Raw genomic sequence first — 22127 nt, 5'->3', positions numbered from 1 at the left:
AAAATATTCTACAAGTGTGCAACTCTCATTTGATGAATTCACGTACTGATTTGCGGATGTTCAACATTTCTCCACGACTGCACATTTCTTGATGCGGGTGTGTAAATGCGTTTTGCACCACATTCACTGCAGCAATTGTTTCAAAAATGTGAGCGTACGAGTTTCTAAATGTGTGATTTGTAGAATAGGATTTGTGCACCTGCAATGAAGAATTTGAGAAGGTGTAACTGTTGTGTTGTGTTTGTGGGAGAGAAAAAAAGGCTACAGGTTTGCAACTCTTAAAACATTTCACTCTGTGACTTCAAATTTACTGATACACATGTGTGGCTTTTCTCTACAACTACAAATCGCACTGCCACAGGTGCTCAGTTAATTTGAATCAAAAATACCTTCATAACAAACTACAGTTAGTCCAAAATGCAGCAGCAAGAGTTCTTACTAGAACCAGGAAATATGACCATATTAGCCCGGTCCTGTCCACACTGCACTGGCTCCCTATCAAACAATGTATAGATTTTAAAATATTGCTTATTACTTATAAAGCCCTGAATGGTTTAGCACCTCATTATTTGAATGAGATCCTGTAACATTATAATCCTCCACGTCCACAGCGTTCTCAAAATTCATTTTTTATAACGTTTATCGATAATTTCATTTATTGATAACGATACTAATTTTTGAACAAATTTGAAAATACCTGGAATATCAAAATCAACTTCAGGCAGCAGATCCTTTTCCTATTTTGCGCCTAAACTCTGGAATAACCTACCTAACATTGTTTGGGAGGCAGACACACTCTTGCAGTTTAAATCTAGATTAAAGATCCATCTCTTTAACCTAGTTTACACATAACACACTATGTGATAAGGTTTGACACAGTTATGGACAGGAAGGAAGAAGACAGGGGTCGGTTGGTTGCTGGTTGCTCCCATTTCTAGCATCGCTTCCAACTCTTCTTGAACTATTTTTTTGTTATGTTCTGGTAATCTATACTGCCGGCTGCGAACCACCACGCCCGGCTCAGTCTCAACATAGTGCTGAATGAGATTCATTCGGCCAGGCAGGGGCGAGAACACATCAGCAAAATCTGCTTGTATTGACTTTATATCAGTGAGCTGAGAGGGCGAGAGGTGGTCTCATTCAGGGGCCAGAGCGAGAGATTGAGACTTTGAATTCACTTCTGGACCGAGATCCTCCTCCCCACTCACTACCGTCGCCAGCATCACTGATTCTGCCTCAGACCATTTTTTAAGCAGGTTGAGGTGATATATTTGATGTGTCCCGCCCCTATCCGTTCGAGCTACCTCATAGTTGAGATCCCCAACTCGCCGTGTGACCTCGAAGTGTCCTTGCCACTTCGCGAGTAATTTGGAACTAGACGTAGGGAGTAATACAAGCACTTTATCTCCCGGTGCGAATTGACGTAGTCTAGCCCCCCTGTTGTACAACCGACTTTGTTTGTCCTGAGCCTGTAACAAATTCTCCATTGACAGCTGCCCCAACATGTGGAGTTTTGTTCTCAGGTCCATGACGTATTGAATTTCATTTTTGCTATCAGAAGGTCCGTCCTCCCAAGCCTCTCTAAGGACGTCGTGGACCCCGCGGGACTGACGTCCATAGAGAAGCTCGAAGGGGGAAAACCCCGTGCAGGCTTGCGGGACCTCCTGTACAGCAAACGAGAGGGGTTCTAGCCACTTATCCCAATTTTTGGCGTCCTCATGTACAAACTTACGAATCATGGATTTTAACGTGCGTTAAATCGTTCGACCAGCCCATCTGTTTGTGGGTGATAGATGCTTGTTTGAATCGATTTAATGCCCAATAACTCGTAGAGCTTGCGAATAGTACGTGACATAAACGCTGTGCCCTGATCGGTGAGGATTTCCTTCGGAATCCCCACCCGGGAGATTAATTGAAACAGTGCGCTCACAACACTTTTAGCAGAAATAGTGCGGAGAGGCACTGCTTCAGGATATCGCGTTGCATAGTCCACCAGAACTAATGCAAAGCATTCCTTGCCTTGACAGCTCTAAAAGCCCGATGAGGTCCATACCAATTCGTTCGAAGGGGACCTGCATTAAAGGTAAGGGGCACAATGGTGCTTTTGGGGTGGCCGGTGGATTCACCAACTGACATTCACGACAAGACGCGCACCATCTGCGCACATTCACATGAATGCCCGGCCAAAAGAAACGGGCCATGAGACGGTTTAGTGTAGCCGTTTGAACCTAAATGCCTGGCCATTGGATTACAATGAGCCGCCTGGAAAAGCATTTTCCGACGGCTTCTAGGTATCAGTAACTGGGTTGTATCTTGCTTTGTCTGGGTGTCTTGGGTCACCCGATACAACTTATCTTTTAAAATTGAAAAATAAGGATAGGAGAGCAGTTGATCAGGGTGAAGAAGCTGCCTGTCGATAGAACAAACCTGATCAAAGGCGTTTTTCAGTGTTTCATCCCAGGACTGTTCCAGGGGAAAATCATCGTGCTCAGGAAGGATGTTCTGCTCCAGAGCACTCTGTTCCCCTGAAACAGGCTCCGGAGGTTCCGGTTCAGCCTCTCCCAACTGCGCAACCGCTACTATAGCCTTGTCTCTTTTCCCCCAAGAGGCATCCGCATATAAATACCCCAATAATTTATTAAATGAGGGCCAATTAGTACCCAAAATTATTGGATGCCGGAGGTGCCTATTAACTGCCACCTCTATTCTATGCTTTTGTCCCCTGAATTGAATATCCACAGGCAAAATAGGATAATTCACCACTTCCCCATATACACACCGAACCTTAACCATGCGGCTATTATCCAATGCCCTCGGATGGATCAGACTTTGATGGATGGAGGATTGGTTACATCCTGAATCCACCAAAGCCTGATATGTACCCCCCTTGATACTGATATTTGGTATAGGCCAGCTTGATCGAGGGCAGCCTGTGGCGCTTCGGGGACCCGGATCAATGTCCCCACCTCCATCAATGGACATCTATCAATGAAATAGGGCAGGCACAATAAGCTTTAAGGGCAGGCACAATAAGCTTTAGCTTCTGCCTGAACCAGGTCATTGTGTTTATGTTTTGAATGATTGGATTGAATGATCTGTAAATGACCAAACCAAAATGACCCGCTGCACCAACAGGCCGGCCCAGACTTTGCCGCCGCCCTGGCAGCAGGAAGTGGGTCAAGCGATTGCCGTTGAGAGAGCGGAGAGGGCATGGGTTGTGGGAAGAGTCCCGTGGGCGAACGCCCTCCCCTGGGAGGAGCCCAGGGTGCCGCTGCTGGCTCGGCCGCATAACTTGTCCTCCACCTGGGCGCTGGCTTCGGCGGAAGCCCTCCACGGGACCTAGGAAGAGGGACAGGTTTGGAGAGAGAGAGGGGAGGGGAAGAGAGAGAGCGAGAGAGAGATGCCGATGGTAAGGGATCGCAGTCCTCCGCCAGCTGGATGGCCTGGTTCAGCGATGTCGGGCGGTGGCACTGGACCCACTGCGCCGTCTTTCTTGGCAGCTTGGCCACGAACTGCTCCAGCACCACGCGATCGATTACATCCTCGACGTCGCTACTGTCGGCCATCAACCACTTGTGGCAGGAGTCCCGGAGCTGCTGTGCCATCACGAAGGGCCGGCCAGACTCTTCCAGGGTCAGGGTCCTGAACCTCTGGTGATGTTGCTCCGGGGTCCGACCAACCCGCTGGAGGATGGCACGCTTGAGGTCCCGGTAGACCAGGAGGTTTTGGACTGGCAGTTGATGGGTGGCTACCTGTGCTTCTCCTGACAGCAGGGGGATGAGTCGCATGGGCCAGTCCTCGGGGGGCTATCTTCGAGCCTCTGCCGATTTCTCAAAGAGATCCAGGAAGGCCACCGGATCGTCCTGAGGCCCCATTTTGTTGAGCGGCAGAGGAGATGTGCTGTCCTTGGATGAGGGGATGGCCCGAACCTCCCGGTCTACCTAGCTCCGGAACAGCTCGCGGTCTTCATGCTGGGCTCGGAGGAGCGCCTCGAAGCATTTGTCCTGCTCCTCCTTGAACGCCAGCATGTGCTGATGTTGTTCTTGGTGAAGACCCGCGAGCGACTGGATGATGTCCGCAAATGGTGTGCCTGACGGGACTGCATGGCGGCGGTGATCTTCCGTCTTCCCTGGTTTCGGCACCAGTGTGATGAGGTTCGACACAGTTATGAACAGGAAGGAAGAAGACAGGGGTCGGCTGGTTGCTGAGACGCTCGTTTTTATTTCCAATAATAATAATAATAAAACAATACTGCGCCTCAAGCGCGATCAGTGTGCCCTTTGCACAATATTACTCAAATAACTCAGACTCCCCAGCATCAACACGAGGTCCCAGCTTGTCTCTCTCTCTCTCTCTGAGTCATGGTCCGGCTTATATCCGGTCTCTCCAAGGCAATTACTGAAATCAAACACGTGTTCGTTATTTGCACTTGACCTACTTACGCCTCGCTCTTCTCCATCGTCTCTCTCCAGTTACATACTCTGCCAAACCACGCCCCACTCGCTAATATTAGTCTGTTTCTCTCTTATTCCGAGGTCACCGTAGCCACCAGATCCAGTCTGTATCCAGATCAGAGGGTCACTGCAGGCACCTGGATCCAGTACGTATCCAGACCAGTCAGCACCTAGAAAGGACCTCTACTGCCCTGAAAGACAGCGGAGACTAGGACAACTACAGCTCCAGATACAGATTCCCTGCAAAGACCTTGTCTCAGACGACCACCAGGACAAGACCACAGGAAACAGATTATTCTTCTGCACAATCTGACTTTGCTGCAGCCTGGAATTGAACTGCTGGTTTTGTCTGGTCAAAGGAGAACTGGCCCCCAACTGAGCCTGGTTTCTCCCAAGGTTTTTTCTCCATTATGTCACCGATGGAGTATCGGTTCCTTGCTGCTGTCGCCTCTGGCTTGCTTAATTGGAGTCACTTCATCTACAGTGATATCATTGACTTGATTGCAAATGAATGCACAGACACGATTTAAACTGAACAGAGATGACATCACTGAATTCAATGAATTCAATATTTATTACGGCGACAATGCATTAATAAACATTTCTGTCAATATGCCAGAGTTAGCCAGAAGGCTATTTTTCACCTGCAGTTCCTAGACAGACGGTAATAGTCACCATAAAAGAAAGTAAAAATACATATTTACATAACAATAAAGCAATTACAATACATTTAATAAAAAGTAATATTAAGCTATTATGTATATTAAAAACACAACAGACCAACAATCAAACAAACATTAGACAAATACATGAACACATTTATTATGTGTAACACACTGATTATTAACAAGCCATATCTTTAACTGGATCTTAATGTACTATTTGTGTTTAGATTTCTGATGTTTATGGGGGTGAGGTTCCACTTAGTACACAAAAATACATCAAACCACGACGGGAACCAACAGAGGAATGAACAAAATAGGGAGTACTTACACACAGTGTATATCAAAATTAACCTTACACTGATTTAGTTGATTAAGTAAACAATGTTTTAAGCATTTGGCCAAATACAATTTTCCTAAAGGGAATAATAGAATCTCCCCTCGCTGCATCTCTGATTCTACTATGATCAGCTGTTCAGATGTTGACTAACTGATGGAGAGGAGGTGATGATAAAACATGAATAAATTTATAAACAAGACATAGATTTAAAAATGTTAACATGTTTTCCCAACTGAATAATCTGTGTTTTTATAATATTGGACAATGATGAGACATGCTTAGTTTCTTATCCAGAATTTTTACAGTTCATAAGTAGGTTTCAGAGATGAAACAAAAGCTTGTGACCAAATAGGTATACAGTAAGTGATAATGTGAAAAGATCATAGAGTGCGTATTCATTTCTGCTGCCTGTGTAGCCATTTGATGGCGAATGTCTAAAGTTACCGAGGTTGAATTTAATTTGATTACATAACCTTTTTACGTGTGATTTAAATGACAACTTTGAATCAATTAAAACCCCCAAATATTCGTATTCTGACACAAACTGGTGCCTTTCCCCGACACAAAAAAATCTGGCTCAACACTAAAATTATTATTGGACTTGGTGAAAAACATTGCTACTGTTTTGGATGTGTTCAACTGCAGACAAGAATGTTTTTTAGCCAAGCAGTAATATTAACCATGGAGTTAGTGATTTTCTCAGCTACCTGAGAGATATTACTACCATAAACATATACTACATTGTCATCAGCATGCATGATGCACAGAAACATCTGGACAGACAGAGGGAAGGTCATTTATTTAAAGTGAGAACAACAAAGGTCCTAAAATTGATCCTTGAGGGACACCGGTGGACAGACTGAGAGCTGCTGATTTAAATGACTGGACTTTGACATGTTGGGAACAGTCAGTGAGGAAATACTCAATCCATTTAAGTGCATCTGAAGAAAAATTAAAACAACATAATTTTGTAAGCAAAATTTTATGATTGACAGCGTCGAAAGCCTTCTTAAGATCCAGGAATACAACAGCCCCACCTCAATCCAATAAAGCTCTGATGTTTTCAGTAAAGAAGCAAGTAGCAGTTTCGGAGAAATAATTGGCTCTAAAGACAAACTGTGTAGTGTGAAGAGCTTAGGGTGTAGTTTTTAGATCATTTGTTTTACTATCTGTTTCTCTGCAGTCTTAAACAGAGTGGCAACATACTGATGGGTCTGTAGTTTGAAATGGTATAAGGGTCTCCACTTTTGAAATTGGGACATGGATAGATTGATAATTTTGGTAATGGGGCATGTTATTGTGGGCTTTTGAGATATATGGAAGGTTTTGAGTATCCTTCTGAAGAAATCACTACTTGTTTGGATCAGGATTTTAAAGTGAAGTTCACTAATCTAACCCACTAGTAATGAATTAAGTATTACCAAATCTAGCTAAATTAATTACAAACCAGAACCTTACAAAAACATCAAAAGTTTAAAATGATTCCAGTAATTACTAGGGAGTTATCACAATCTTCACTTTAGAATACTGATCTAATAAATGAGTCATTCGTTTAGAAGGACGAAGTAATACTGTAACAAATAATTAGCAATTCTTTATGAAGAATTTGGTAAAAGTCATAACTAGTGGGTTACCATGACCTTGATTTTAGAATTAATTCAACCTTATGCATTATTCATATTAATTATGAACCTGTGTTGAGTAGTTCTTTGGGAGGTATGAAAAAAAAACAGTAGATGATGATTAGCTAATAGTGAATTACCACTTTTGACTAAGCCCTATTACTTACTATTTCATTAATCAGAGTTTCTTGTTAGATAACAGTAGTTACTAGAATGCTTATATTGCATTACTCGTGTGCTTGTCTAGTTATTGATTATTTGTGTAGTTATTCATTAATGATGGAACAGTATTCTATGTATCATAATTTTTTAGAAAGTATAGATAGAATGAAAATCTATTTGTGATGAATAATGAATGTGTATTCTGCACCAATGTTATCCCAATTATTATTAACTAGAGATGGCATTGTAATAGAGATATACACTGTAATACTAAACGCTGAGAGATCATGAAAGGATGTTTATTTCTGTTGGATACCAGCACACACAGGAATTCAAGGGAATGAAACAAATGACAAATTAGCAAAAATAAATAAATAAATAAATAAATAAATAAATAATAATAAAAGTTAATCGGAATGACAAAATAGATATCTCCCTTGGAGAAAATGAAGTAAAAACAATATTTAAAAGTAACATTGATAATCACTGGCAAAGATTTGGGACTTAGATATTCAAAAAGTCATTTGAGTGAAAAAAAAAAATATATATATTAAAAGCAGAACAGAAGAAATTTGGTTATACAAGGCTACGGCTAGGACACACAAGACTTAATAATACATCATTTCTAATGAGTAACGTAAACACAGATAGATGTGAGGTTTCAAAATGTAGCGAATGTTATAGGACTATTAGCCTGTAAGAAATATGAGGAAGAAAATGGGAAAAAATAGACTACAAACAATATAAAATGAGATGAATGAAGTCATTATTTGACACACTCCGATATAGTAGGTGGCGGTATGCACCTATAATGTTGATAGGGTAACTCGTTGAAAAAAAACTAAAGAAGAAGAAGAAGACGAGCGTGTGACGTCATCGCGTTGTTTGTCACTCAGTCGCTGTACGTGTCGAGGACTCGTTGATTCAGATCCAGGCCTTCTTACAACAGACGGGAAGTTCACATCTTATGGTAATAAAGTGAACTTAATGTTTATGGAATGAGGAGAAATAATATATATAGATATATATGATAAAGAAATTACCAGTAAACGTTAGCCACGACGCAGTGAGCGAGAGCAGCGCAGAAGATTTAAACACGTCACGATCAGATCGATTGATAACGGACTTCTGAGTCTGTGTTACAGCAGTATTATCGCGTAATATTGAGAATAATGTGTAAGTGTTTGTGTTTAAACTGCTAACAGTGCTTCAGCTGCGTGTTTGTTTGTGAAGTTGGTCAAACCAAATATGGTGCTTTCTCTGTAACGTCACTTTCGTTACGCCGCTGCTGGTGAAGATTTGTTTAACGCTAGATTTTACTTTCACTCTTCGTGAGGAAGTTCGGTGTTGATCTCTCGGTGTCCGGAGTTAAATAACGTTACTTCTGATTTAAACACCAATATAAAGTCTGCGAGGCCCAGTGTGTAGTAAACACATCGTCATTTTCTCCGTTTATTTCAGAAGTGTAATGGTGACAGATGATTGTGTAATGGTGGTTAGATGAGGCCAAAGGTTAAACTGAAAATGTTTCACAGTGAACATTCCGAATGGCATAATTTCCTGCTATCCTTTCATAACAATAAATAAATGAATGTGACCTTTAACACAATGTTTTGATTTTATATTATTTAATTTACTCTTAGTCTTACCTAAAATGTCCTTGCTAGTTTTTTTCTGTCATATTCAGTCAACCGTATCCTTGTTTTCTTGTTCAAGTTCATTTAGAAGAACCTTGCACTTATTTTTTTTTTTTGTAGTTTACCCATGCTTAATTTTTGTAAAAGATAGGCACTAAAGCAGTGTTTCATATTCTCTCACCATTTATGAAATATTTTGAAGATGGAATGTTGCCTATGTTTTATGGTAACTATATATAAATTATATGTAAAATAGGCTAACTATCATCCTAAGGTGAAACATATGTTAAGATGCATTATTAAAAATTTAGAATACATTTTAGTACAGAAGATTTTAGTGAATCATGATTTGTTCATGTAAACATTTGTATGCAGGTCTCCCACAAAGATTTGTGTGTGCATTAACGAGTCTTAATGAGTGAGTCATTGAATCACTTATTCAACTCATTTTACAAACATAACACAGAGAATATGAGATGAATATGACAAATGCATAAGGCACTGTATAATTTGACATCATGAGTTTATAGTATTCAATTCACACGGACAGACTGTCACACAGAGAGCACACGATCATGCAGATCACATACACACTTCACAAGATCTCACAGCTGTTTGCATGGTTTGTGAAATTAAATGTTCATTAGTCATAAAAAATATTTGTTTAAATTAGGGATGCACCGAAATTTCGGCCACCGAAAATTTTCGGCCGAAAATGGCCTTTTCGGTTTTCGGCCGATAGACTTGTATCACCGAAACAACACGGCCGAAATGTTGTGATGACGCAAACAGAAACCGCGACCTGCACGTGCTGCATAGCAAAGACAACGAGCTCCGCGCGACATTCACTTAACACCAGTTAGAACATTCTCTCTCTTCGTATTCCTTTATTCGCAGCACTAAAACGTCTCCTAACAAAGAGATTAAGACGGACCACGAAGTGAAAACAAAGAAAAGTACAGTCTTATAGAGTCTGTTAGCACACGTCTCACTGAGATCTTTTCGGATCCTCTGCACTTCATCGCGAATGTGCTTGATCCGCGTTATAATGACCATTACTTGGATGCGGAAATAAGGCAGCGCGCACGAGAAATGATCCAGGCGCCGCTGGATGCGGAGAAGCGCCAAGCGCAGGAGACAGATCAGAGCGCAGAAAAAAAAGACTCGTCTCTGCACCAGATGAGTGGCATGCACCATCGTTGTCTGATATGTTCAGTGGAATTCCGCAAGAAAGTGCCTCAAATAATAATAATACGTTGGCTATTTTGTTCTTATACACACACACAAACATATATACATACATAATATCAGATTGTAGCCATATTTATGCTAGATTTTCTGCTAGATTTCTGCTTTAATTTGATAAAAATGTTTATTTATGCCCTGGCCCTATTTAAATACACTCTCTCAAATATTTCTCAAATGTCAGGCAGATGACAAGCTCAACTGCTCAACAGCTAGATGGTTATCTGTCTGAAGTCCCCATCCGCAGAAGTGATAACACTCTTGCCAACTGGAGAAGTGATGCACTTTCTAGTCCTACATAGAAAAATTTAAAATGCACTTCACCTAAATGCACTTTGTTTTTATGAGAGAACTGTTAATTTTAAAACCTTTCTGCAGGCCAGTAGGCCTGTACATTATTATTAAATATACACATGAGTGGGATAAATTTTTAGTTTGAATTTTATTTTATACTGTGCATTGTTGCAATGTGCTTAATAAATATTTACATCATTTGTAATTATGTTTTTTTATGTTTTTTTTTTTTATAAGTTATGTAATTGTAATTATCTTTGAAACTTTAATATTAATTTATGCAATTGCAATGTCTTAATTTTAGTAAAGTTAGTACACGGTCATAGCAATAAATGCAATGGTACTAATAATTGGGATAATTTATTTCGGTGTTTCGGTTTTCGGCCTTGGTTTTCTCTTTTTCGGTTTTCGGTTTCGGCCAAGAATTTTCATTTCGGTGCATCCCTAGTTTAAATAATATAAATGCGTATTTTCTTAATGCTGACGGCAAACGAGAAAGTATTACAATGTTTGCCTATTACTAATAATATAAAAGCAATCGTTATTATACTTTCTGTATACATTAATTCCTTTGTTTAGGCCATCCTTAAAAATATTTTGGTTTGCAGTAACAGTAAAAAAAAAAAAAAATCAGTAGATAGGTCTATATTTTTTTTTCAAGTTTTAATGTAAAAAAAGAGGACAATTTTGGTGATGACGTAGGTATGAATTTAAACAAATTAGCATATCGTGACGTCACTGACTGGGTCTTCAACCCGTGCCTTCGGGCGCATCATTGCGAACCTCATTTTGATGCAGGCTATATAGTCCACAAACAAATTGAAATCTTTGTCAAAAACATGTTAATTGCATGAATTTAAAAAAGAATGAGGTATTATACTGTTTTACTTGCATCCACCGCTAGGTGTCAATACAACATACAAATGAGAGAACGTTTGGGTCGTCACTTTTGTGAAAAAAATCCTGTTTGATTTGAGTGACAAGTGTTCATTGATTGTAAAATCTATTTTGCATGTCTAAATAAGTTTTATACGGCAAATAACACCAAATACAGGTAAATCCACTGACAACAGGCGTAAAGATACGATATATTGGTAAAGACCAATATTTCTGATTTATTGGCATTAAGTTACGTGCACAATGACAAACAGCAGTGCAACATTTTCGAAAAACAACGTGTAAACACAGATGATGTCACGGGTTTTCCTTTTTTTTTTTTTTTTTAGAAAGAACGTTGGTCGGCCTTGATGCAAAAATGTACAACCGGCAAGTCGGTCGGACTAAAAGCAAAAAAACAATAATAATAGAGTTGGTCCTAAATTGACAGGGTCGGTTGGGTTACGGCAAACAAGAATATTTTTAAGGATGGCCTTAAACGCTCTGTCTGATTATTAATCATAGTTGAAAAGTAGGGGTGCTCCGATCACGATCGGCCGATCGTTAATGCGCATCTCGTCAGTAAAGCCGGTTCTCTAATCAGCGGTTAATTCCATCAGGTGCGTGATTTCACATAGAGCAGCTGTTACTACACAGAGCCATTGTTAATAGAGAAGATGCGCAAATCACGTTAATTTTCAGCGTTTTTTGGCGCATCTTCTCAGTTAACAACGGCTCTATGTGAAATCACGCACCTGATGGAATTAAACGCTGATTAGAGAACCGGCTTTACTGATGAGATGCGCATTAACGATCGGCCGATCGTGATCGGAGCACCCCTAATGAAAAGCAGAAAAACTAAGCGGCTGATGCTGATAAGAAAACAAAGCCAAAAATCGGCCGATACATTGGCCTTGGGCGATTATATCGGTCGAACCACTAATACTCTATCTACAAAGTCACTTAATGTTAACTTTTAGTTTAGTAAACTGGTTTTAGAATATTAAAATCTCTTCGTATTTGTGCTGATATTCAGGAAAAAACAACACTCTTGCTTGTGATATTGCTTAAATAAATTGTATGTTATAATTAGTCTATAAAAACTAAAAAAAATCATACTGAGGCAGCCATTTCTTGAGTTTTGGAGGGCATTTTTATAAGTTCTGGTGTCATTTTCCCCCAGGACTGTTATTTTCTGACCCTGTTTTCCTAGTCCAGATATACTACCGCTTGCAACGCCAGAAAGTGCTGCTCATGCCTTCCCATGGATGGGCTGTTAATCATATCAGCCTTAATAATACCTTTATTCATGTAATTAAACAACCTAGACTGCAGTTTCCATTAAAAAAAAAAAATAGACCATTAGACTGTTTCTGGTTGTGAAAGAGTCACCAGTGTTACTTGTAAAAATAATGCATTACAATATTGCATTAGTCTACTCCTTAAATAAGTAACTTATTAGGTTACTTAGTTACTTTTAATGGAGAGTAATGCATTACTTTTTCTATATAGTAGCTTGCTTATTTGTTTTTAATATAAACAGTTCTGTTGTCAAATATAAAGCCCCAGGCTGAAGCAAAGCTAGATTCACGTCTGTACAGTAGAACACAGGAGAAGAAAGTTCAGCACTCTTCAGCAAATACAACAATGAAGCACAAATGCTAGTTTATCGAACGTATTTTTTATTTCTTATTAGTGTAGTTGAATTGAATCAGCGAAGGTGAGCAGCAAGACATCAGTTAATTAAAAAAATATATATATTTAACTATTGCAGGTTTGTGTCATAATCTTGCATTTGACTGTTTTTATTCATTTTGAGGAACACTGAATCTGTTTTGGTACAGTGTTTGAGTAAATGTATGTTCACGATGTTACTGTAGTTAAATATGTTCACACGATTTTCTCATCATTAGGATAGGACTAGTTACTTGAAAAAAGTAATCTGATTATGTCACTCACTTCACTTGTAATGTGTTACTCCCAGCACTGGTACTGACTTCCATTTGTTATTTTCTCCATACTATGGAAGTTAATGGCTACCATGGCTTGTGAGGCTAGTATGTATATTCCTTTGGTGTAGCTGATGCTCACTGCTCTTAGAGAACAGGACCATTTGATTGGTTCTGATGGATTTAGGGTTAGTGACGTTCATCTCTTCTGTTTTCTGTGTCTTCTTGTAGGTGGTTTCCTGAGATCACTAAAGCAGCAGAAAAATGAACGTGTTTGATCGCAGCATCAACTTTGACGCTCTCTTTAAGTTTTCTCAGATGTAAGTGTGTTTTGATCACCTCTGTAGTTGTTACATGTGTACAGGTCTGTATGATATTCATGATGCCCACGGTTCTGATTTCATTACTATAATAACTAGAATCTTGTAATAGATTGTAACGAAAGAATTGGGATGTAACGATATCAAAATCTCACAGTACAATATTCAATACGATATTTAAAAAGAGAAATGAGGAATTGGGAAAAAATGAACATTTTATACATTTTAAAGGTAAATTATTCTATCTAATGCAGTTTGAGAGTTCAAAATTAAGAGCTCCAACCAGGGCTTAAAAAAAATAATAATTTGGTTCTCTCCAAGCAAAATCGATATTTTAATGTTTCTGTTCCTGTGTTCCTCATTTATTATTACCATTTTGAAACCAATTAATACCGGTTAATTGTTATTTTTTTCAACTTTTTCTTTGCTTATACTACTACTACTACTACTATAACTACTACTACTATTAATAATAATAATAATAATAATAACAATAATAATAATACATATAGTACAGCATTTTCTTTATAAAAAAAAAAAGGAAAATCTAGTATCTTAACCTGCTGTGCTTAATTGTAGCCTTTTCTAGAGTTTGGCCAAATGTAGCCTACTAAACAAAAATAAAATTGGTCAATGCTTTAAAGATATTAAAGTATTTTTTCAAGATATTTAAAAATGTTTGCAACACTACTCGTATAAAATTGCATTTCGAGAGGGAAAAAAAACATAGGGTTAATCGTGTATATGCTCACATCGCATTTTATGATTACGTTCAGAAATTATGCAGGCTAAAATGTCAGAAAAGTAAAATGTTTACAAACATAATAAACACAGTTGAAGTTCCCTTCTCTGCACAACAAATCCTCTAAAGTCGAGTCAATTTAAATGTTTAAGCTATATAAATGTCAGGCCAAAAACAAATGAATTTAAGGTGAAACTGATGCCCACCTCTCATTCAGCACAAATCCAGATGTTTTCATATTAATGTATCTTGATGGAGCGGTAGCCAATGCTGGTATACAGATATAAACAAAAAAAAGAAAAGAAAAAAAGAAAACTACTTTCTGCCTTCTCGTTTTCCTGTCTATAAACTTTGGATCATGTCACAGTAAACCCAAAACAAATATGATTTAAAAACTTTGATTTTGCCCAGAAGACCTATCGTTTCATATTGTCATGTGACCAAGATATCGAGATATTGATCATATCGTTACATCCCTAGAACGGACTGATGTGTTGAAACGGTTGTGTGTGTGTGTGTGTGTGTGTCCAGCTCTCGCTCCACTCAGCAGCATCTGAAGAATGTCTACTCCAGTCTGGCTCTGTGTATGCTGGTGGCAGCCGCTGGCTCATACGTCTTCTTCATCACGAGAATGTTTCAGGTAACAGCTCTGGGCTTTACATTTCTCTCTCCTAACTGTCAGGGCTCAGCAGTGTGAGCATTTCACTCGCATTAGTGGCTAAAAAGAGATGCAAACTGGAAAGGAGCATGAGTGCGAATACAATTTCTTAAGCAGCCTAACTTACACAGTAGCTTATAACAGTAGCTTTGTCTTATCGACTTTATCAGCATTTTAATCCATCTTGTAGATGACCTGGGAGCTAAGGTTCCCTTGAAGTGGGAACTAAACATCTTTTCTAACTTGAAGCCACAAAGAAATGTTTTACAGTTCCACAGAGTCTGATCCGATATCATGAAGCATAAGGGTCACTCTAGTTTGGGCTCCTCCTCAATGCATTCTGTAAATGTTTCATGTCTTTGACACATCCAGCCTGTTTTTCTTCATTAGTTTCATGCTATTTTGTAGGAGGAGTTGAATTGTAGCTTTAGCTTGCATTCCTGCATTTATTATCGTGTAAGCCTAGACAGCAGGTTTAAAATATTCAAAATATTACTATGCAATAGAACATAAATATAGCAAAATGCTTCTCTTTATAGTTATTGTTCTAGCTGACTGATGAGTTTATGGACTCCGGGGGGAAGGGGCATGAATACTTTCGCAAGGGGCTGAAGTAGAGCATATAATACTTAAGGACCTCGGCTAGTACACAGATTCTTGTAAAGCGGTTCTCTAACACACATTATCATGATCTGGTCTTTCAGGGTGGGCTGACCATGATTGGATCACTGGCTATGATGGTTTGGCTTGCCATGACCCCTCACAGCCCTCAGACCGAGAAGAAGAGGCTGGCCATCCTCGCTGCTTTTGCTTTCTTCACAGGTGAGCTGTTTATATGCTTTTTTCTGCAACTTCATTTCCTAGATCATGTGTTTAAAACTCAATCTGTGCCTTAAACAGGTCTTGGACTCGGCCCGCTCATGGACTACGTCATAAGTGTCAACCCGAGGTAATATTCAAAAATGACCATTTAGGGAAAATGTATAAACCTTCACCATTACATCCTTTTGTTTCTTCATGTAAATAGATTTGGAGAAATGTTTAATTGTATCACTTGCTCATCAATGGATGCTCTGCAGCGAATGGGTGCCGTCAGAATGAGAGTCCAAACAACTGATAAAACATCACAATAATCCACTGCACTCCTGTCCATCAGTGAACATCTGGAGAAGACAAAAGATGAAACACATCCAGCATTAAGATGATTTTAACTCAAACACATAGTCTATAATCTGTAATTTTTTATAATAAATAAATAATTGTGATACTTTTATTAGCTCTCATTCTGATGGCACCCATTCACTGCCTATCTATAATACATTTGGCTGGACAAATAAAAAACTCTTAAAGTCTAGCGAGTTAAGGTCTTCTGCCATTGTAGAGCAGCATTGGTGAGTAAGTGATGGAGTGAAAATGGAATAAAACTCAGAAGAATAACAATTACTGGCATTGTTGCTTCCCTGAAATGTTTAATTTTGTTGTGTGTCATGTACTGATTACATGTTCTCTGTGGAACTGCACATAATGATATTTTTCGACACGTGGCTAATGATTGTATTCATTTGTGTAGCATCATCCTGACTGCTTTCCTGGGCACCTCGGTCATCTTCACCTGCTTCACCCTGAGCGCTCTCTATGCACAGCGCAGAAGTTATCTCTTCTTGGGAGGTAAACATTGAAACATCTGCTACTCATGTTGGTCATTGGTCATGTACAGTTGTTTGTGTCTTGACCTGTAACTTTGGTTTGGTCTATTTTTCCTCAAGGCACACTGATGTCAGCGCTGACTGTTCTTCTGCTCGTCTCAGTCTTCAATATGTTCTTCGCCTCTGAATTGCTCTTTAAGGTACATGATGTGACTGTATGAAAGCAGGGGGATGAAGTTGTGTGCTAGTTTGTGTAACGGTTTCTTTGTCTGTTGGTTTCAGGCTCATGTGTATCTGGGTCTGGTCGTCATGTGTGGCTTTGTGCTGTTTGACACACAGCTGATTATTGAGAAGGCAGAAATGGGAGACAAAGATTACATCTGGTAAGGCTTAGAGGTTTACTGTGTTTACATGTGTACCAATAGTTATCATATATTGAAAGCTTTTCAAGTTATTGCTAAAAATTAATTTTATACTTGCTAAATAACCATTTTAATATGCACTCGCTGAAATGCATTATGTGAAAGGTTATGATCTGAGCAGCAATGCTTTGGCTAACCTCATAGATACTCACTTAATGATTGTGCATGATTCTGGACTGAGGTGATTTTATTGCACCCAGCCCCCCCACAAAAAGACAAAAAACAAACATTAGAACTGAATGGGTGCCGTCAGAACGAGTCCAAACAGCTGATAAAAACATCACTTCAAACTAAATGCAACACTGATGCTGTTTCTTCATGTTTAGTACTGTAAAGCTGCTTGCTTTAAAGCAGTCTTCTGCTTAAAGTGTTATAACAATATGACGTGAAGTGACTTTACTGTAGCGTCTTTAAACATGTAAATGCAAGAACAGCTTATGCATTTCCGTGACCTCATGGAAACCCAGGGGTTTTAAACTGCTTGACATGAGGACGATGTATTGTGTGAATGTAAATTGGGTTAATATTGCTTTGGTTTTTTATAAATTAGGTTTAAACTCGTTTTGAATAGTCCTAACTATAGTCTAACACTTGCCAATAAATACCCAATATCAGCCTATACTGATAAACTGAAGAAATCAAATGTGCATTTTGTATTATTATTATCTAAATTATCATTTTACACAAGTGCATTATATACTAAGAATTCTTGTTTGCTTCATCCTGTCCCATTTAATTGCATCTAAAATATATATTATTCATTATTATTTAAATTAACCATCCAAAGGTGGTACATAATGAAAAGGAATGCAGAGAGGCACTGTTTTTTGTTCGTACGCTTCAAGGCTTCTGTTTGTTCTCTGTTTTTTCATGAAGGCATTGTGTCGACCTCTTCCTGGACTTTGTGACCATCTTCAGAAAGCTTCTCATCATCCTCTCTATGAATGAGAAGGTATTTGAAACATCATAACTGCATCAGCTCTGTGCTGTCCATAACAGAATCATTACTTGTATCTGTTTTGTTCCGTGAGTAACTTCTTTTATTATTTTTTAGGACAAGAAAAAGGAGAAGAAGTAATTGTCATGAGCGTGAAAACATCTGTGAGCTGAATACGTGTCAGCAGCTTCATTATGAATCTGATTACATATAGTTTGATTATATTTTGTGATTTGATAGTCTTAATTTTATTTTTGAAAATTGGATATGTTGTCAAGCTGATGACCTAATGTTGTTTGACTGTAGATTTTGAAATCTTATTTAAAAGTTTAGGTTGGACTTTAATTTCTTTGACTTACTACTTAACTCTTTAAGGCAGAAAATAGAGATCTGTAGAAAAGGAATCTCATGGGGTCTCGTAAAAAAATTGGATTTAAAATTGTACATACAATAGAAACTTTTGAGTGTAATGCAGGTGTTTCTGCTAGTTAAGGTGATAGGAGACTTTCTTACCTATACTCTCAACAATATTAAATTGTGTATCATAAATACCTTCTAATCATAACTTAGTTGTGCTTCAGTAAACTGCTTTTTTTGTGTTTATTGTGTTAATTCTTTTACTAATTAGTTTTTTCCTAGTTGCCAATGCACATTACATTGTTTTTGTAGCTGCTGGTGCCAATTTTGTTAATTTGGTTAAGTCTAACATTAATGCATTTATCAGTTATCACAGATGAGATTGTTTTATTCATGAATATTGTGCATCTTATGTCAATAAACGGTGCCACAGATTGCATTGATGCTCCGATGACTAATATATTATACCTTCTGATGATTAATTTACATTGAGCATGCTTAATTCTTCTGATGCTTGTAATCAGGGACCAGTTAAAAAGGCAGCCCTAGAAATAAAAAAAACTTTCTGCTTCCTATTGCAATCACAATTTTTGTCACATGAAATAAACAAGATGTAACTTTTGTCAGAAAAACGGATGCTTTTATATGTAACAACCAAAAAAAAAAATGTATCATCTGATTTATGAGCTGTTTATGTGGATTCTAATAATGGGGAGATAAATATGTCTGTGAAGGTTTAGCTCAAAATACCCCACATATCATTTATTATATTATTTTGAAAATGCCTGTTTAGGATCGAAGCAGAAACGGGCTGTTTTTATCTTGTTAGAACCGTGTACCTGTGATTGTTGATCATTCAGTAGATGTAAGAAAAATATCTAGGAAAAAAAAAAAACTATTTTCCAGTTATGGAAATGGTTTGCATCCATAAACCATTTTAACCTTGTAACCCAAAAACTTAAAAATAAAGAAAAATCAATACACAAAATTCCTTCATATTGTGCCCTATTTTTACAGATTCTTCTTGGAGTGTAGCATACTAACTAACTAGTAATACATTGCTTAAACCTGTAATTGTTCAGAATGTGTAGTTTAACTAGCTAATAATAAAAAAAATGTTTAATTGTTCAATAACTGACAATAAATGGGGTCAGCGATATCGTTGACTTGATTGCAAATGATTACACAGACATTATTTAACAGTAGGGGTAAAATCTTTGCTGTAGGATATCGGATGTTAATATATCCAAAGTTCATCGGAGGTGTAGAAACTTGGTGTGTCTGATTAAAACACAGGACAGATACCAGTCCTTTGCTCTCTTTTATTTTAAGTTCAAGATGATTATTCATAGATAATTCCCATAGCATGGAGATGGACAGGATGAACTGGATGGGCAACATGTACAAAATGTACAAGATGTACAAGATGGTCTTAAGTCACTACAAACAGTACAATAAAAGAAATCAATTCATCAACAAACATTTCAACAACACATGCATATATATATATATATATATATATATATATATATATATATATATTCAATCCAAACAATATATTGGCAAACAAACTTACTTAACGCATCTTAAAGGGGGGGTGAAATGCTATTTCATGCATACTGAGTTTTTTACACTGTTAAAGAGTTGGATTCCCATGCTAAACATGGACAAAGTTTCAAAAATTAAGTTGTACGTTTGAAGGAGTATTTTTGTTCCCAAGTTTCTGAAAGTTTTTTTCGAGTATGGCTCTGTGTGACGTTAGATGGAGTGGAATTTCTTTATATGGACCCTAAGGGACTTCTGCTGGAAGAGCGCGCGCTCCCGTATAGCAGAGTACTGAGAGCACAACAGACTTCACTGATCAGAGCGAGAGCGTCGCGAAAAGTCACAAAAGAAGTGTGTTTTTGGTTGCCAGGGCAATACAAACAAGGCCCAGTTTGACGACGGATTTGCGTATTGTTTATTTCTTAAGGATGATGCAATCCCAACGAAAAAGGGTCACGATCGTGTGTTGGAACCACAGGCGGTGAGTAAAACTGCTTAAAATATCTCTGCCTCCTTGTTAGTGCGTCCCCTCCCATGCCAGAGACCCGGGTTCGAGCCCCGCTCAGAGCGAGTCGTTGCTGCTGCTGCTCTCGTTCAGTTTCAGCCTCTGGATCTGATTCTGGATCATAAATATACGGCTGAATCTGACTGTAAGCCATGGTTTGTTTTGGATGATGGTTTTTCCCTCACGGTAATGTCACAGCTTCCACATGCTCTCAACACAAAAGCCTACTGGCGCTCGTGATTCTTTAGCTCCGCCCACACGTCACGCCTCCAGCCACTCGTGTTTTTCCTGGAAAAATCGGTACAGACTATCTTTCTCTTATGAATATAATAAAACTAAAGACTTTTTGGCGTTATGAAGGATGCAGTACTACTCTATAGGTACTCAAGATTAACACGATATTGAGTGAAAACGAGCATTTCACCCCCCCCCCTTTAAGGAAAGGACGCAAAGGACATGGTTGAGTGTCCATTTAAACACCCACACCTTACCAAAGGAAGAGAAACAATGGTAGGAAGTGAGGTCTACTTATAGACCTTGACCAGGAAGTGTTTGGGTAATGTAGTGCACTTGCATGAATATTGTAGTCTGCTTGGAATTGTGGAATATGTAGTACAAATATATATATATATATATATATATATATATATATATATATATATATGAAAAAGAAAAAAAAAAGAAAATTAAAGATTAGGGTGAAATTCACAACAGGTGAATTTATTTTAGGTATCGGAATCAATTTAGCAACTGGACGTACATATGTCTTTCCATTAATAACGATCTCAGCTAATCTAACGCCCATCCTGACTAGGTAAGAGACATACTACCCTACCCATGGGCCATTATGCTCTTGGGAGTTGAGAATCAATAACTAACACCACAGCAGAGTCATTTAGTTTAGCTGCAGACCTGGTAGATAATATCGGATAAAGGATGTCCAGAACTGGTCCACGAGGACTTGGCTATGGTGCCAAGATCTGCGGCCAAAGAGCTTAGTGTTGGCATAAATCACCTGAGGTAGAGAAGAGTCTCGCCGCCCCATGAGGAGGAGATTTGGAGTGTTGGGGTCAAGATCTGAAATATTTGAAGGGGTGTAACCAAGTGGCTTCGAATTTAACACTCTTTTAACTTCAGTCAAAACTGTTCGTAGGACTTCCTCTGATACTGTTTGACTGCCAAGTACCACCCGCAGAGCGGTTTTAACTGAACGTACCTCTCTTTCCCATGACCCTCCAAAATGAGGAGCTTGTGGTGGATTAAAGTTGAATTTATCTGCTGACTTTCCAACTTGACTTGAAGCTCAGTTGTAAGGATTTGAAAAGCTTCCTTTAATTCTCTTGCAGCTCAACGAAAATTACTTCCTTGATCACAAAGAATCTCATAAGGCCTTTCTCTCCTAGATATGAAGCGGCGTAGGGCCATTAGAAAGCTGTCCACATTTAAACTGCTCAACAAATCAAGATGCAGACATCGAGTGGTCTGGCATTTAAAAAGAATGCCCCATCTCTTCTCCATTCTACGGCCAATATTGACATGAAAAGGACCAAAACAGTCCATTCCTGTGGACCAAAAGGGAGGTTTAAACAACCGGAGCTTGGAGCTTGGCAGATCTGATATTTGAGGGATAGATGGCTTAGCTCTCCACTTGCAAACAAGACCACTGATGTTTTTTTACAGCTTGACTCCCTCTAATTATCCAGTAATTGCGGCAGAGTTCTGAGAAAACTCTCTCTGGACCAGGATGGAAAAGT

At 38.6% G+C, this 22127-nt stretch overlaps 1 protein-coding gene across 1 annotated transcript; it reads left to right on the top strand.

Annotated features, from left to right (window-relative positions):
• The first annotated feature begins 8056 nt into the window (after positions 1-8056).
• On the top strand, positions 8057-19205 carry tegt (testis enhanced gene transcript (BAX inhibitor 1)). Its single transcript, XM_026240810.1, has 10 exons — positions 8057-8210; positions 13473-13561; positions 14835-14943; positions 15666-15783; positions 15862-15910; positions 16532-16629; positions 16728-16807; positions 16890-16990; positions 17906-17981; positions 18084-19205. The coding sequence occupies exons 2-10, from the start codon at positions 13506-13508 to the stop codon at positions 18105-18107; spliced, it is 711 nt and encodes a 236-aa protein (XP_026096595.1). The 5' UTR covers positions 8057-8210; positions 13473-13505; the 3' UTR covers positions 18108-19205.
• Positions 19206-22127: the final 2922 nt, after the last annotated feature.

The sequence above is a fragment of the Carassius auratus genome, linkage group LG36F, assembly GCF_003368295.1.
Source record: "Carassius auratus strain Wakin linkage group LG36F, ASM336829v1, whole genome shotgun sequence".
Taxonomy (NCBI): Eukaryota; Metazoa; Chordata; class Actinopteri; order Cypriniformes; family Cyprinidae; genus Carassius; species Carassius auratus.
The sequence above is the reverse complement of the archived record's forward strand: the minus strand, read 5'-3'. Positions and strand labels throughout refer to the sequence as shown.

What these genes read in the sequence shown, in the direction of transcription:
- tegt (XM_026240810.1), top strand. Translation starts at nt 13,506, where the DNA reads ATGAACGTGTTTGATCGCAGCATCAACTTTGACGCTCTCTTTAAGTTT. An exon ending in TCATCACGAGAATGTTTCAG is followed by an intron (nt 14,944 to 15,665) that starts GTAACAGCTCTG and finishes CTGGTCTTTCAG; the next exon opens with GGTGGGCTGACCATGATTGG. An exon ending in AAGTTATCTCTTCTTGGGAG is followed by an intron (nt 16,630 to 16,727) that starts GTAAACATTGAA and finishes TTTTTCCTCAAG; the next exon opens with GCACACTGATGTCAGCGCTG.